At 38.5% G+C, this 16633-nt stretch overlaps 1 protein-coding gene across 2 annotated transcripts in view; it reads right to left on the reverse strand.

Annotated features, from left to right (window-relative positions):
* Window positions 1–16633, reverse strand: part of GABBR2 (gamma-aminobutyric acid type B receptor subunit 2) — a 476939-nt gene that overhangs the window by 162089 nt on the left and 298217 nt on the right. For both annotated transcript variants that reach the window (XM_054057392.1, XM_054057393.1), the window contains exons 9-11: window positions 5057–5137; window positions 1751–1901; window positions 1145–1277 (exon numbers count right to left, since the gene is read on the reverse strand). In XM_054057392.1, the coding sequence (XP_053913367.1) occupies window positions 1145–1277; window positions 1751–1901; window positions 5057–5137 (365 nt within the window). The remainder of the gene's footprint in view (window positions 1–1144; window positions 1278–1750; window positions 1902–5056; window positions 5138–16633) is intronic.

Below are 16633 nucleotides of genomic sequence, written 5' to 3' on the forward strand. Positions count from 1 at the left end.
TCTGATATTCTTAGGCAATGGTCCAAGCAGTCTTAGGATTTTTTGAGGAGAAATATATGATAAACTTCAATGTCATTTGCATTGGGTTTGGAAGGAATATACTTGCAGTGAAGTTATTTCCATTTCTTTGAAATGGTTTCTCTAAGTCAGGTTGCTTCCAGAATTTTTTTTTTTGAAGCCTCTGTTCTGAATGGTTGAGTGCATCACCTAATAACGATAATTATAAAGATGCACTGACAAAAGTAGAAGACTACTTTAGGCAACGGTAAGACAAAGTATTTGAGTCTTTGGTTCTCACATTTTAAACCTTCCCAGTTTTTTGTTAAAGCAGGACTTCTATGAGATATTTCATGACAAGCAACACTCAAAATTCTGTACAGAACTCTAGCTACTATATAATGATGCTGCTATTAGTCACACAAATTATTCTTACGCTGGAGCTGAGAACATAGTGTAGTCGGAAGTGGTGGCTGGTTGCAGTGTGTAATCAGCCTCTGATAACAGCCAAAAAGCAACAGTAACCAATCCCCTCCTCCCTATCAGTTCATGCAGCAAATCTAAACCACAGAAACATCTTTATTACCATGAGCAATTAAGACATTACAAGCATCTGGGTGGACATAGTTAATTTAGTTTCAGAGCTGCTTGTTTTGATTTAACTAGCATATGTTCTACATGGATCTAGGTTTTTGTGAGTTTATACTCCAGCCTGGAAATAGTAGTAGAAGTCTTCAGAGATTCAGCCAAAAAGACTGAATAGAAAGATCTGGAAAAGCAGCAGTCAAGTAGCCTAAAATAATATAGAACCTATAGAGAAAACATAGTCGCTTCCCAGATATTACTGTAGTCATGCCACAAACACATCTTTTAATAAATCATCTTCATATATACTATTTAAAACAACAAAGAACATCTATGCTTTTAATCTGAGGCCAAATTCCAATGCACCTGAACCTTTTACTACTACTAATATAACAGCTTTATACATCTTTCAGAATTTGGTCCCAGAAAATATCGCAGGAAAGAACTAAGACAATGAGTGATTAAATGGAATGAGACATCCAGCTACTGAACTTTTCTGTTTGCATTTCTTTTAAAGCTTCCTGCAAGACTATCTTCAGCTACAGTATATGGAATTACTTACTGTGCAAAGTGTCTCAAATGTCTTTTCGGAGACAAAGGATCCATCAAGACCAAAAAGAAAAATAGATGCATAAGAAAGCATCCCTCCAAGGATAATAAGGTTGTTCATGTAGGGACTGGACATCTTTATTAGTCTATGGACAAAAGGTGATAGTGCATTAAAGAGGAAAAGATTACTGCTAGGCTATTACAGCAATAAAGAAGAGCTTTTTGTAACCAGGCAAACAGATAATCCTTCTTGTAGGACTCCATGAAAGCTATAGACATGCACATTATTTGCTGGTTTATAAAATCTACTATTGTTTCAGATTTTTTAATGTTTAGTAAAAAGACTTTCTATTTTCCTGTCAGATTAATTATCTAGGGTTAATGTTAATAGCAGACAGTCAAACATAAATAAATATACTTTCCAGATAGTATAAAAGAACTCATCTTAACAGATAGACAATCTGTTCCAATGTGAATATATTACACAGTGATTCCAATTAAACAGTTCTAAAACATCATTTTAATATTTTCCTTATATACATATACAGATGACAGACTCTACAAATACAGCATTTAAATGCAAGAGTAGTAGTGATAGAAGTAACAAGAATTGCCTTACTTCTGATTTCTGTTTTTGATGTTAAAGAACAGGAAAGCACTAGCCATTATCATTCCTAGGATGGTGAGGGCTGAGAGGATGCTGTAGAGAGGCAGGGAGATCTTGCGTAGCTCCTCTTGTATAATTGTTTTGTCCTTTGGAGGCTCAAGTCCTAGAATTACAAGAAGAAAAAAGGTTAAAGCTCAGATAGAATGTAGAATTTCTGTAAGAAAATACGCACCTCTCCTCAGTACTATACTTTAATTTAGTGGATTTAGCAACTTTAAACCAGATCGGTAGCTGATGAAACCATTGACTTTGATAGACATACATTAGTCACGTTGATTGACAAGAAGGTTTGTATTTCTGGAGCAGGTAAACATCCTCTTTGGAAGAAAAAACACGACATGACTCTAAAGCAGAACTGTGAAATACATGCTAACTATGCTTATTTTAAAGTGTAAATAAACACTAAAATGCATACTATGGCTGTGAAGTTTACCAGGAGGTTTTGCTTTCCAGAATCAAGCAACAGAGACATGAGTGGAAAACAGAGGTCGTCACGTCTCTGCATATCACCAGGGCAAAGTCGAAGACTCTGCATAGATACTTACCACAGCTGAAGATCAGCCTTGGTGTGGCATCACTGGGGCAGGGGCTGATGACTCTGGGGGGCTGAATGGGGTCCTGGACTGCGGGCAGGGTGAGAAAAGCCCTGGAGGGGCAGGGGGCAAGCAGGGTCATTAGTGCCCTTGGGACTCTGCAGAATGGAATAATACGGAAAATGGATAGCATAGGTTTTATAGGGCAGATCCACCTTTTCAAATCCCTGCAGACGTGTACTTGAATGTTAGAACTTAAAAACTATGTTTAAAGCCACGTGCTTGATTGACAGTCAGCTCCCACTAATTAAAGGCTTCTTGGTCTAATAAGAAAAATTACTTTCCAACAGCTGCAATAAACACTGCATTCCCTGCTTCTCATGCTCCATTTTACCTGCTTGCTAAATTTTTCATTGGTGCAGGGGATTGGCAAAAGGTTTTCTGCATCACTGTCTTCCTTCAGAATGGGATTTGTGTGCCCTAGAGTGGCTGAGGCTGTCCTTTCACATCAGCTCTCCATGGGGCTGTGGGACAACCACACAGGGCCGAGCAGCTTCATTTCACAAACTGGCTGCACAGGCAGAGCTCTGAGGACCCGCTGATCACAGAGCCGTAAGTAACTGACTAGCAGCTGCCGTAGCTAAATTTCATGTCCACTCTTCTGCTTTGCACCTAGAAGGATTCAAGGATTTATACAATAAAATAGCTCTATCCACACCAGTCAGGCAGAAAAAAAAGACAATGGAAACTTGCCATCCAACATTTTGGCAAAAGAATTTCCTTTCAGGTGATCACAATAAAGTGGCGGTCAAGGGACCATATATTGATTTGAAATGGGAGAAAAGTAGTTGAGAATTTTCCTTTTTCCTTTCTCACCTCAGAGCATGTGTTTAGACTGCATGACACTACACAAAATTAGGCAACAACTAACAAGCCAAAAATACAATAAAATGTATGTCTGAACTAGAAGAACTAGTATTAAACAAAAAAGACACCACACTGTACCAAAAATACAGAGTATATTGATTTGTATTTATTAAACATAAACTACCAGTGATTTTATAAAATGTATGTTCTTATTTGTGCGATAGCCATGCAATTCTGTTGCTTCTAACATAACGAATTATTGTTCTCTTGTGTGCTATTTTATGCACTGGTTTGAACAGGGCTATATTTACTATGCTTCATTTCAAATACTTGAAGTTACTAAGTTTTTTATACTGCCTAGAAGATGTAACAAAAGCATCCTCTACATGAGTACATGACTGCCTCAATGAAGAGTTAAGATGGGTAAATGGAGAAGATTCTCTGTGAGTCACATCATGCATCTTAAGACAAATAACAGACAGACTAAACGTGGAAGAAACACCAGGTGTGGTCAGAATAAGAACTAGGGAGTCTCATACTGAAAAAGGCCTGAACAGAGATTTTTTCCTATTATCCACTGCCCATAAAGGCATGGAATTATGAACAAAACCTGTGTCCTGTTACTTGGTTTGTGCTGCACATGTTCTCTGGAATTAATGGTATTAAATCAGTATTCAACTATAGCATCAGTTCCTCCCTGCAGCAAAAATAACCTGCTGAGTCCCAGACCTTGGCAACTGGGACAGATTCTGTGCTCTTCATTTCCAGAGTTTCATTCTCCAGACAGATGTGAGAAGTACATGTAGCTGTGCTCTTTTAAATTCAGCAACCAATACCAAAAGGAAAGGTGGAAAGCTACAAGCAGTCAAGCAGTCATGGACGAGCAGTCATGGATTAGATCATGGATTAGATCACTGCAGTGAAACCCCAGACATGCTCACACAAACTTTGGGCATTAGGACACTGGAAGCATGTGTAGTAGAGCACAGCACACATCAGTTTCATATTCATCCACCACTCCCAGGGGAAAACCACACAGATCTCATGAAGCCAACTTTACTTTCCGTTACTGAATCGCACCAGAGCAGATATCTTAATTATTAGCTTTAAAAATAATGTATATGTCTATATTCAACAGGAAAGACCCTGTAAACACGTCAGCTGACATCCAGCTGCCATGATCATATGCTCAGATAGCCAGGGCACGCCCACATTCCATCTGCTATCAGGGCACAATAAGTTCCCATGTTAACTCTGGAGCAGCACAGGATAAAAAGTGGCAAAAAGATAAAGCAACTGAGGCTATATGCCTGCTGTGGACTTTGGAAGGGCTGATGAGATGAATACCCTCTCTGGCTCTGTTTCACATGGGCCATCTTAAAGCTAGCCTTGGTATTTTGAAATCCTATTTTTCTAACTAACAGACACTTCTCAAAAGAAAAATCCACCTCCTCTTTGTGTGTGCAAACACAACACACAATAGCATCCCTCAGGCGAGATGAGCTGGGGGAGTGGGAAGTGAAGATGAAATAGAGCTTTATTTATTTTATTGGTGTAGATGAAATTGAAGACATATCTGCAGCCAGATGAAATATAAAAGAACATTGGTGTAGACAAATAATTTTGAATTTGTCCTGGGCACTGGAATGAAAAACACTGAGATTTTCTTTTCAGAATTCTCTGTGTTTTAGTGTTGGTTTTTTTTTTTTTAACCATAGCTCAGTTCCTTTTCTCTTTATACAGTGTCACATCTTTTTGATATGAAAAATCCTAAAACAGTTACTTAACAGCACACAGTCTCAAACTACATACAGCTTTACATGCCATTCCTGTACCTCTTTCCAGTTTTATCTCCTACCTTGGAACCTGATGCTGTTGTTGATCATTTCCAGCGTGTCAGCCACAGCATTGTACTCTCCCACCTTCACTTCCTTTTTTTCTGCAGAGAAAAAAACAAGAGGGATTGTTTATGGCAGTTCACATGTTCTCAATTATTTAACTGATTTCACCTCCTGTTTTTGACAGTACGTCAAAAGGAAAAGAAATACGCCTGAAGTGCATGAATTATTAAAGCAGAATTCCAGACAGCTGACATCATTGAAAGAAATATTCAGATTCTTTAAAGAAACACAAACTATTTTTAAGAACTCATTTACATAATCAGGAAATTGCTGTTACTGGGCACAGACATCTCCAGTTTAAAGATCACACAATTGCTTACTGGCTCACACCATGCAGGACATTTTGCTAGGAGAACAAACGTAGCTAAATCAGACATTCCACTCCCATTTAAACAACTTGGACATTTTGCTTAGTGAAGTATTTCCCAGGGGAGCTGTAGTGGCAGGCTCCAGCCAGCACAGAGTAGACTGGGTAGCTAATAGATATGCTGGGAATCAAATCTCTTATTCTGACTGGGAATTAGCAACTCATTAGTACCCTGACTGAAAAACACACTATGTTATATAATTAAAGCCAATGCGCACTTGAGCTAAAATTTTACTGTTACTCTCATCTACTATTTTGGGACTATCATCACATATATGGCCTTGTCTAATAGAGTTGAGTAATGCTGATATAAGGACTCAGTTCGTTTGGCTGCTGCCTTGGCCTTGGTAGATGAAACGCCAGCATACATTTGTCCCACACTTCTGCTAATATCTGGCGTCAATTAATTTCTGCTATATTTCTGTTGCATTCTTGACATGGCTTAGAAGTGCAGAAACTTACTAAACTACCTCTTTGACACCAAAACTTTTACATTTTGATGAGACACTGATGACAGCATTGGCTCAGCAGAGCCAAAAATTTCCTTTCGGGCCTCTATGTCTGGGCATGCACAACCCAATTTATATTAAAATTCTGAGCTCATGACCCTATTTGTGGCACTGGTTTGGGGAGCTGATGATCTTGAACTTCTTGAACTACATGGCAAATTTGAAAAGACTGTATTTCATCCAACAGTTCCACATTAACCTTTTCTCCTTTCTCATTCAAAGTGATTGCGCCTGTTCAGCTCTGCTGAATGGAGCAGCTAGCTCTATTTTAGTAAAATCCACAGGCTGATTAAGAAGGCAAAAGTTTTCCTTATATAAACCACACTTTTTATTGTAAAAATTGTTTACATAGAATTGTAGACTGGGTGGTATCTGGCAGGGATACTTAGGCATTTGCTATACCTCATCAGGAGCTGGAGTTTGCAGTTCTGAAAGCTGATCCATATATGAAACCTAAGACTAGTTTGGAATAAAAGTGCAATCTCCAGCAGCAGCTTCACGAAGCCCATCCACACAGTATTACACACTCTTAGGAGTAAATATAAGTTTATAGTTTCTGTCATCGGCTGAAAATTCTCTGAGAAATAGATATACACATAAATCATTGACAGTTTTAAACATTACAATCTTCCGAGTAGTCCTTTAGAAGCTAAAATGGTTGCTGCTAAAAGTGGAACCAATTAACTTCCACTTGTATTTGTAACATGACAGCTATCGCCTGTAGATCTAAAACATCAAAACAAAATCTATAGAGAAGAAAAACACGAAAATGCGTATCGACATACAATTTGTACATTAAATGCCAGATAATTCACCACATCTACTTTTACCAAACAGGGAGGACATGCACCTTGGTTTTGGTCTAGCTACAACTTTACAGCAACAGGCTAACTGCTCTGATGAACAATGAAGAGAAGAGTAATTGCTCCACAAACCTTCTGTACGGAGAGCTTATTGGGACTCTAGACATGGGAAGCAAATAATAGGTGGGGAAGCATACACATAAGAGAGTGTAAATGTGTGGTCTACTTATTAAGGTACTGTAACGGAGAAACTTTATTCTGGGATTGCTTCATATGACATGCCATTCCTGCTCAATAGTTATAAATTCTTACATGATTTCCTTTACAGATGAAATAACACTGAGAATATGCCTATGATTGCAACTGCTATGTAATGCAAAATAGATGAGGTAGCCTACAACTCACTAGCCTGGGTAACAGCAGCTAGGTACCTACGCGGGTACCAGGTAGGAACGGGGCTTGGTATAACTATTTTGAGAAAGAAACTTCCATGCTGGACTGAGTGAAGAGTGAGACTCTTTTGGACTTAGAAACACAAAACTGTGGAAAAAAAAAATGTATTTAGTACCTAGGAATCACATTACCAATGCCTTGCCCATTACAAATGGTAAGTGACAGTTCATAGACCATATGCCAAGGTTTGTGTAAGTCAAGAAACATCAAAAGGATATTTGATATCTTAAAGTAGTTGCAATTGTGGGAAGCAGCTCATGAGGGAAATAAACTATATTTTCATTGAGTGAAAGGATATACTATACATATCATAGTATGATTATAAGAGTGCTGAGTGGGAGAGACAAACAGCCTTTGTGCTCTTTTGTACTCCCAGCAAACCACAGCTATTGGTTTTTCAGTTCCGAAACACAAGTGGCGACTAGTGACGAAGTCACCTCAAAATATTAATTAAATGAAGCAAAGAGGCAGCAGTATGACTGTCTGCTCCCTTGAATAGGCCAACATAACTAAGAATGGCACAGCAGGCTCTACTTCTCTGTATGCCATTCCTTCAAATTCCCTTTTGAAATTCTGAATTATTCAAGTCAGTATACTGATTGTACAACATAACTCAAATCTGTCAAAATCTTTGTGTGCTCAACATCAAATGGACAGGAGGAAGTGCAACTCCTTCAACTAAATACACCAACAAAATGCTTTGCACTATATTCAAAGACAATGTTGGCTTCCTCCTGCAGTTCTTTCGCTATTTTTAACTTGATCTCTCCATACTCAGAGAGATGTATTGAACTGCACCCCTGCCTAGGTTAAACAGAGGAAGAAAAATATAGTGGAAATATACTTTTTTTTTGTGAGATGCTTTGTATCTATAACATGACAGGAATGGTGTGATTTTAGAACTTCATTTTCCAGCTGTTCTTTCACACAGGAACAGAAAACTATGAAAATTAACCAACCCAAACGAAACTGGCCCAGAAATACATGACTGAAAATCATGCATATCTAACATAATTATAAACAATTAATACCTGTCATTAATTAACTGTCACAGAATAGATTACTGATATGGCCAAACTGAAAGCCTTCTGCCAACAAAGAACTGACTACTCTTAAACGTGAATTAAAATTGGTTTTTTCCTATTTTTATAGCCCAATTTAAGCAACCCCAGACAAATTGACACTCTACCACTCAATTAACTGTGCTGCATTTCACAATGTTAATACAACAGATTTTTAATTGCATGTCAGGTAGTTATGTGTTCACGTTGTATAAAAGCAATCATAATCCTGCAACAGGACTGATAATCACACTGAGAATTTTCAGATGAAACTATACTTAGGTTTAGTTCCTTTCACCATACACCATCATTTCCATTTCCACTACATTTTTAAAAGCGTAGTTATTCACAGCTCATGAAGATATCTTCTACTGAGAGATGTTTAAGGATGAGAGAAAGCACTTGCAATGCATAAGAGATGGGACAGATGTATTTCCTTTGTTTTCCTCTATGTAGACAATGCTGGCTAGCTCCTAATGATGCTAAGAGTTTGTCTGTATTTAAAGCCTGTAACACCTTCATGTATGTCAGTCTGGCTGAAAGGGTGAAATAACTCTAGTGGTGAGACAGTTAAGCCAATATAAAAATGTTACAGCAGTATAATTTATGCCTATAACAGGTAGGGCACTCTGAAATAACACAGTATTCCATGCTATGGTGTACTAAAGCTTTCCTTTCTCCAGTTTGGCTGCTGGTCACATACGTTTTTAAAGAGTGATGTTCTCTTTAGCACTTTAAGCAATCACCTGTCACTGACAGGTCTTAGCGCTTCCTTCTTTTCTCCTCTATTGGCTACTGCAAAGGCTCCTGAAGACCTAATGTAGCACACTGAGTGACAGCAATCCTACGGCCAAGGGTATTCAGAGAATGAGTCCCAGGAGAGAACACGGGCTGAGCACAAGCACTGGAAAAACTCAGTTGGAGACTAAACTCTGAGAACTCTGAGTCTGAGAACATTTCCCATATTTCTGTAGAGTCCTGTGTAAATTGCCTGCAAAATCTCTTCAAACCTATCTTACCTTTGTCTCACTCATTTTGAAAGCTCTTTCACAAAATAACAATCTAGCAGTAAAGCTGGAAATGCTATTTTAAATGCTTTTACATTACTGAATTAAACCAAGCGTCCTGAAAGCTAATTTCCTTCAGAATAAATATAGAAACATCGATGTTGTGGAACCTGTAGAAATCCTTAGTAATTTAATGTAATCGTAACCTTCATAATATATCCTTGTCAAGGAGGACTGGGAAGCTTTTCAGCTTTCCTTATCACATGTCAGCAATAACCACTACACTTTGAAAGTTTCCAATTAAAAAAATCACAAGAGAAGCTTATAAATAATGAATGAGCAAAACCTTTTTCATGAATTTCTATCTGCTTGTAGGCAACCACTTCTTTGTTTAAAGACAGAAATGCTGAGATTAAGAATCACAGTTCAAACACGGAAGAAAATGTCAGGTCAGATAGAAGATTATTCTTCAGCAGAAGCTGCCAGACAAGAAACTAAAGAAGAAAAATATTTACAAGGATTTAAATTACTGCAGGTTTTAGCCTTTTAATTAGAGTTAAAAACCTGTTTTGCCCAAAGAAATACTACCTTCAACTTTTACTCCTACATAACTATTTCCTTAATTTGAAGTCTAGTATTTTATTTCTGAGGTCTTGGAATCCAGTGCACAGAACATATAGGAAATCTTGAGTTATGAAAATAGTATATATAGCAAGCGATAATTACTCTTCATAGCTGTTTCTCAAATCCTATCTTTCAGTCATCCATAAAGCAAAACAGACAGAAAGGCTAAACAGCGTATGTCAGCCTCAGAGTCAGGATAAAAGCTGAGTCTTAACCCTGGGCTTATTTCACCATGTTAATAATGGCATTTAGCCAACAGGACACAGCAAGCAAGCAAGCAGCGCATAAAATGTCATACATTAAGTACCCTGAACTTATAAAAATCTAGTCACTTTATAGCCCATGAAGACTTTTCCATAAAAAGTTAAAGCATCTGCATTTTTAAAAGCTTATCAAATTAATTTAATATTATCATTTTAACCTTTGTTTTTAGATTTCTGATTTTACATTTCTCATATTTTGCTTGTTAGATTGGCTTCTAGCTCTGCATAGAGATCTAGTAACACAGTTAATGTGGATTTAATACCCAAATACCTTAGGTATTTGTATCAAAGTTAATCAAATCATAAAAGAGGATGAACAATAGAATAGGAAAATTCTTAGCTGAACAGAGCTGTTGCAATTACTGCATATGTGTGTATCCTAAAATATAATCATACCATATCTATTTGAATGTTTGTTTGTACCTGTTAACTTCTTAAATGGATTTAAAGATAATTAAAATTACTGACATATGTTTCAGTGGTTGATATAAAAAAAAGATGTATTATATATCAAAGAGCTATACAAAGAAATAAAAAGTAATGACTTTGAGTTTAAACCAACTACTTCTTAAAACCTGAATGGTTAACATCATCATCATACTTTTCGTTCAGGAAACTGAGAAAGGTATAAACAAATATACAGAAATGAAGGCAGATTATCCATTAAGTATAATGACTGGTAAGACAAAGCAAGTAACTGCAACAGCTCTGTTCGGCTAAGAATTTTCCTATTCTATTGTTCATCCTCTTTTATGATTTGATTAACTTTTCAGAGAATGAAAATCTTCATCATTCTGAGAGTTTATTTCCTAAAGTAAGTTATTCGTTGAAGTCACACAGTACAAAAGAGTACAAATATATATGTTTTTAAATATTAATATTTATCTATACATAAAATTGTCTACAAACAAAAGCTGATATTTATTTGACTTATCACCTGGAATCACCTCTTTCTAGCAGAGTTCCAAACCAGTGTGGTTTTCTTGACTCAGAATTTACAGTGGGAAATCGCGTTGTGTGTGTGAAAATACAGGCAGCCACCATGACAAGGAATTTTCTGAATTATCAAATTATGAAACAATTTATTAATTGTAGTGTGCCTTTTAGTACCTTTGATCTCATCCACTTCTAGATTTTCTACAGTGACTGTGCTAGGAAATCAACATATGCAGACACACAGGGTTGGGCTGGCTTCCCGTGAGACCTCACAGGAGCTTTGAGGGTTTGAAGGGCCATCCAGTCAGTGACAGGTTTGGATGTGGATGGCACTGATCAGCAGAGAATTCCCCCCTGGCAGCAGCCCAGGGCCCAGCAGCAGCTCCATCTGTCAGAGTCTCTCCAGGGGAGGGACAACTGAAGCCAGGACTGTGCAGGAGGTGGAGGTGCCGATGAGAGAGGTTGTGGCCAGGTTTTGTTGCCTCTTGAACTTGATTTCAGAATGCTGAAATGTCAGAGGCTATGAGGCGCAATTCAATATATACTGTGATATTGCACTAATTCAAAGATAAGGGACAGCAAACCATAGGATGGCAGCATATCTATTTTGACAATCTATGAGATTTCCAAAGAAACACAAGATGACACAGCAGTAGAGTTTTCAGATCTCTTATCCAAGGGGAATAAATGCAATTATTATCTCTCTGGTGCCCTGGAAACTGAGTCTGAGTAGGCACAGTGTGCACTATCTGGCAAAAGAAAGATTTGAATCATTACCAAATTACTAGAGAATGGCTTTTTAGCTAACTCAAAAGTTACTCATGAACTTAAGTCAAATTCACAAATCAGTGTCATTTACAGAAGAGACAACTGGGAAGAGTATTGCTGTCACTCTTTTCTGACTCACGAGGTTACAGTTCATCTGTAGCTGAAAGAGGCAAGATACCCAAGACAGTGAGCCTAATCCCAGCTTCCATCTGCAGGCTCAGCATTTGAACTTTCCATATAATCCTGACAGAAGATGTGACCGGCCAACACCAGGGGGTGGCCTGATAGGAAAGATAGCCTGGGGATCTAGGCAACCCTCACTCCAGCCCCGACTCTGGTGGAATCAGACTGAAGATCAGGGTGACCTTTTCTTCCTCCAGTATGTTTAATATTCTAGCCTTTAATTTGATTTTCTCATGGATGCCCAAAAGAAGCGTTTCACTACACTTAGCTCAGCACATTACCTCTCTAGCTGTAATTTTATCCAATGTGCAATATCCCTTATATTTTGCAGTTGAGAAGGCAAATTAAAAAAAAAAGAACCAAAACAACACGAAATCAGTTACTTAGAAAACCTTAGCTGGTTACCTCATTCCCTAGGCAGCTTTCTCTTGTCAGCAGGGCGATGCACAGCACAACTACTGACAGTAGCCCCGGTTGGTGGACAGGTTCAGCTGACCTGATCAGTGTCACCAAGTCTCTGCCACCATGTTTTTGGGGGCTGTTCAGACATAGAGAACAACCTGCGTGATGCAGTCCTTTTGCAGGCTGGGTGGCCCTTCCTCATTTATACGATAACCAAACTTAAATGCATAATGTGACAGAAATAAAAGTTCCCCACCGCAGTAGACACATGCTCAGCCAGAGGACAGGAGCAGAGCAGCATACCAGCTATTGCACAGACATGACAAAGTTACGGAGCGTTGTGAGCTCCTCACAACAAGGCTGTTTTCACTGCACTTTTCAAGGCGTGCCACTTTCTGGTAATCTCGCACAACGCAGATTCAAAACAAACGATCTGTTATAGCACATTCGGATGCATACCTACAATTATATGATTAGGGCCTTCCCTCACCATCTGTCAGGGTTGTGCTTCCCCTCCCTTGGGAGGGATGGGCTCAGCACATGCTGAGCAGCCTCGCAGCAGACTGTGCCAGGTTTGCTCCAGCTTGAGAGGTCAGAAAACACGATGCTCTGACTTCTTCCTGAAGTACTGCATACTTAAACTTTTTTAGAGTTAAGAGTGTATTATTTAGAGGTTAGAGTTTCACAATTCCCATGCCCGAGATGGGAAGAAAGCAGCAGCTGTTGTACATATTACAAGTGTTGGATCTGAACTACTCACTACGTCCTTGAATATTCACTCTTGCTATTATACCAGGTGGCCTGTGAAAACACTGTAGTACATAAAGAGCTTTGAATATCTTCTTCATGATTCAAGGTGAAACCCAAGGGCAGAATTCCTACTGCTTGCATCCTAAGGTACAAAACAAGGTAGCTGCAGCCACATTAAACACATTTATACAAAGCTGCAAACCCTACTCTCTTCTCTGTCTTGTAATTTGTATGGCAACTGCTGGGTTTTTTTCTGTACAGGGAAGCCAGTTTTGACTCACCCAGGCTGGTTTATTCCACACACTTCATTCAGGAAGAGCAGGGGAAGCATTCCAGAAAAAAATTTAGAGCAAGAAAGAGCCCACTTGTGTAATAACTTGCATCTCCAAGTGAACCCTCACTGAGATACCAAGGAGAGTTTAAAGGCACTCAAGTGATACTCTCCTAGATCACTCTTCCGGCTTCCACTGCTGAGAGCACAACAGAGCTGTCACTCAAAGAGCATTCAAAAGACACAGACATCACACCTTTAAGCTCTAGCTCTCCCCCGACAATGAGCAGAAGCCTGACTTGGGGCTGACAGCCACATGGGATCACAGATTGTATTTCCCTGTCTACAGAGAGGAACATTCCCTCTCAGGGACAGGCTTGTCACTGCTACATTTAGGGATGGCACACCAGGGAGTGAGAAAACAAGAAATGTTACACAACTCCAGGACATCCATCTAATACAAGAATTGCATGATTCATAGGGTGAGAAAAGTGTGTTTGGGAGTGCTACTTTGAGTGTTTTTACAAGCAGAAGTGGCTGCTGGGAAATTCCTCTCTGACATCTGTTTGTCTTGCCTATATTTTTGAACCCAAGGGGCTACCTGAGAAGTTTACGAAGTCTGGTTTACTCACCAGGAGGAGAGGCACTATGAGACCATAAGGACATGTGTGAGGAACCTAAAGCCTGGGCGCTGGCCAAGAGGTGCAGGTGGTGAGGTTGTGCAGCCCCATGTACTAAGACACTGTAACACATGAAATCGCTATGTAAAATACTGGCAGCTAGAAAAAGTGGCCATTCCCCCCCACTTGATTCTCACAGGCTTTAAAAGACAGATCCAGGAGATGGATTCACTCATAGGAGACTGCTGTTCTACAAAAGAAGTGGTGGGTTTTTTAAAACCAGTGTTTGAAATGTTCTGTGTACCAGCTTAGTCCAATAGGCCCCTACATATTTCTCATTTTATGAATTTCCATTTGACAGCCCTTTTTTTTTGCAAGTAAGTGTATGTGAACTGTACATCAGAATGAGGCCAAAACAGTTTTGAAATTTATTTATCAAAATTTAACTCATCCTGATACACATTTTTCATGTTGGTAGAGCTATTTGGCTTCCTTCAGTTACTATCAATACATTTCAGTATGATGCATCCTAGTCTTGAACTTTGAAATTTATCACTGCTACTACCTCTTTATTTTCCATTTTAAATTCTAATGGTGTTAATACTTACAGCAAAAAAACCCCAACCCAATAATATTTACAAAAGAAAGCTCACTCAAGAAACTATTTGAGTTTTGTTGTATTTTTTTTAACCTGTAATCTGATCTTGTATTCAAGAGGAAAGAAACACACTCCAAACAGAACTTGTTAAAAGTCAAAGCTCCAGAGAAATAACAACATTTTCCTACTACTTTAGTGAACCTCCACTTGCTTTAACCCATTTTGTGTAATCTCTTTGTACTATTAATCCACTGGAAAAAACAGAAAGGAGGAAAAAGAGCCAACAGCAATCTCCTCTTAGTACTAATTAGGAGCAAAACATATTTTACTAAGAGCAAAGAAAGTGGTGAAGAAGACTGATTAAGTTACAAAGAAGATTTTTGAAGTGATAGTGCTCATTTTATCTTTAATGACTGCTTCAAAATTTTCCTAAAATATGGTATACTTCAATGGTGTGCTGGTTAATTTCAAATTCTGATTTATTTCTCCCTTTTATTTTTTCATCTGGAGTTTGAATAGTTACAGAAAACAGGCTCACATTAAGAGGAAAAAAACTCCTATGGAAAGCTACACTCATTAAATTATAATTACTCTAAATAATAAAGGATTTAATAATTAATATAGAACAGTTACATAATACACCTGACAGACAGCTCTGGAATAAAGTTGTCTGGCAAAGCATATCCAGAGCATACAAGCATTTATGCATAACTATACTTTTGAGTTTTGAGCATAACATTAAATACACTCACCTAAGAGTTTCTAGAATAAAAACTGATATTCTAGGTACTGAGAGAAAACAGTTTGACCAAACAAGCATGGTTTGAAAGAATTTATTCTGCCCAGAAAATTGAGAGCATACAGCAATGATGATTTTAGTTTAACCATTAACTTGTTACAAGAGGACAGGATTTATGCCTGTAGGAATGGAATATAATATAAGGCAAAAATACTTGAAAAGCTGATTTAAACTAGAAAAGCAGAATAATACATTTTTCTCACGCAATATCATATTGCAGTATGACAGCGAAGAATGACAGAGACTTTCATCAATTGCCTGGGCGTAAAAGACTAAATTAAATAACCTCAGTTACATAGTTCAGTTACACAGAACTCAGGAAACTTGCTGTATGAAATTAATATAATCAGTTTTTCATTACAACTGGAATCAAAACTTGAAAAATTCTTGTGTTTCAAATGTAGGGGATATTTGTGTCCCTGTTCTTGCATAATATTTTGCCTTTTGCCTGAGATAATATTAAAATTGTAGATATGTGATCAGTAAAGAAAGTTGAGGCTTATTTCGACTATGACAGCAAGAGGAATTCTGGAATCAGGAATTGCCGAAAACACTTCAAAAAAAATTCAAAAATATTTCCCCTGAAACCGTTAGCAGAGTTATTGCAATAAGCTATCTAGAAGCTATTCAAAGGATTTGGGCATGCTGGTCGATGAGAAGCTCAACATCAGCCAGCAATGTGCGCTCGCAGCCCAGAAGGCCAAACATATCCTGGGCTGCATCAAAAGAAGTGTGGCCAGCAGGTCGAGGGAGGGATTCTGCCTCTCTACTCTGCTCTCTTGTGAGACCTCATCTGGAATACTGTGTCCAGTTCTGGAATCCTCAACATAAGAAGCATATGGAACCATTGGAACAGGTCCAGAGGAGGGCTACAAAGATGATGAGAGGGCTAGAGCACCTTCCATACGAGGACAGGCTGAGAGAGTTGGGGTTGTTCAGCCTGGAGAAGAGAAGGCTCCAAGGAAATCTTATAACAACTTTCCAGTACCTGAACGTAGCTACAAGAAAGCTGGGGAGGGACTGTTCACAAAGGCTTGTGGTGATAGGACGAGGGGGAATGGGTATAAACTGGAGAGGGGCAGATTTAGAGTAGAAGACTTTCGTCACCATGAGAGTGATG

Source organism: Cuculus canorus, chromosome 2 (assembly GCF_017976375.1).
Source record: "Cuculus canorus isolate bCucCan1 chromosome 2, bCucCan1.pri, whole genome shotgun sequence".
NCBI lineage: Eukaryota > Metazoa > Chordata > Aves > Cuculiformes > Cuculidae > Cuculus > Cuculus canorus.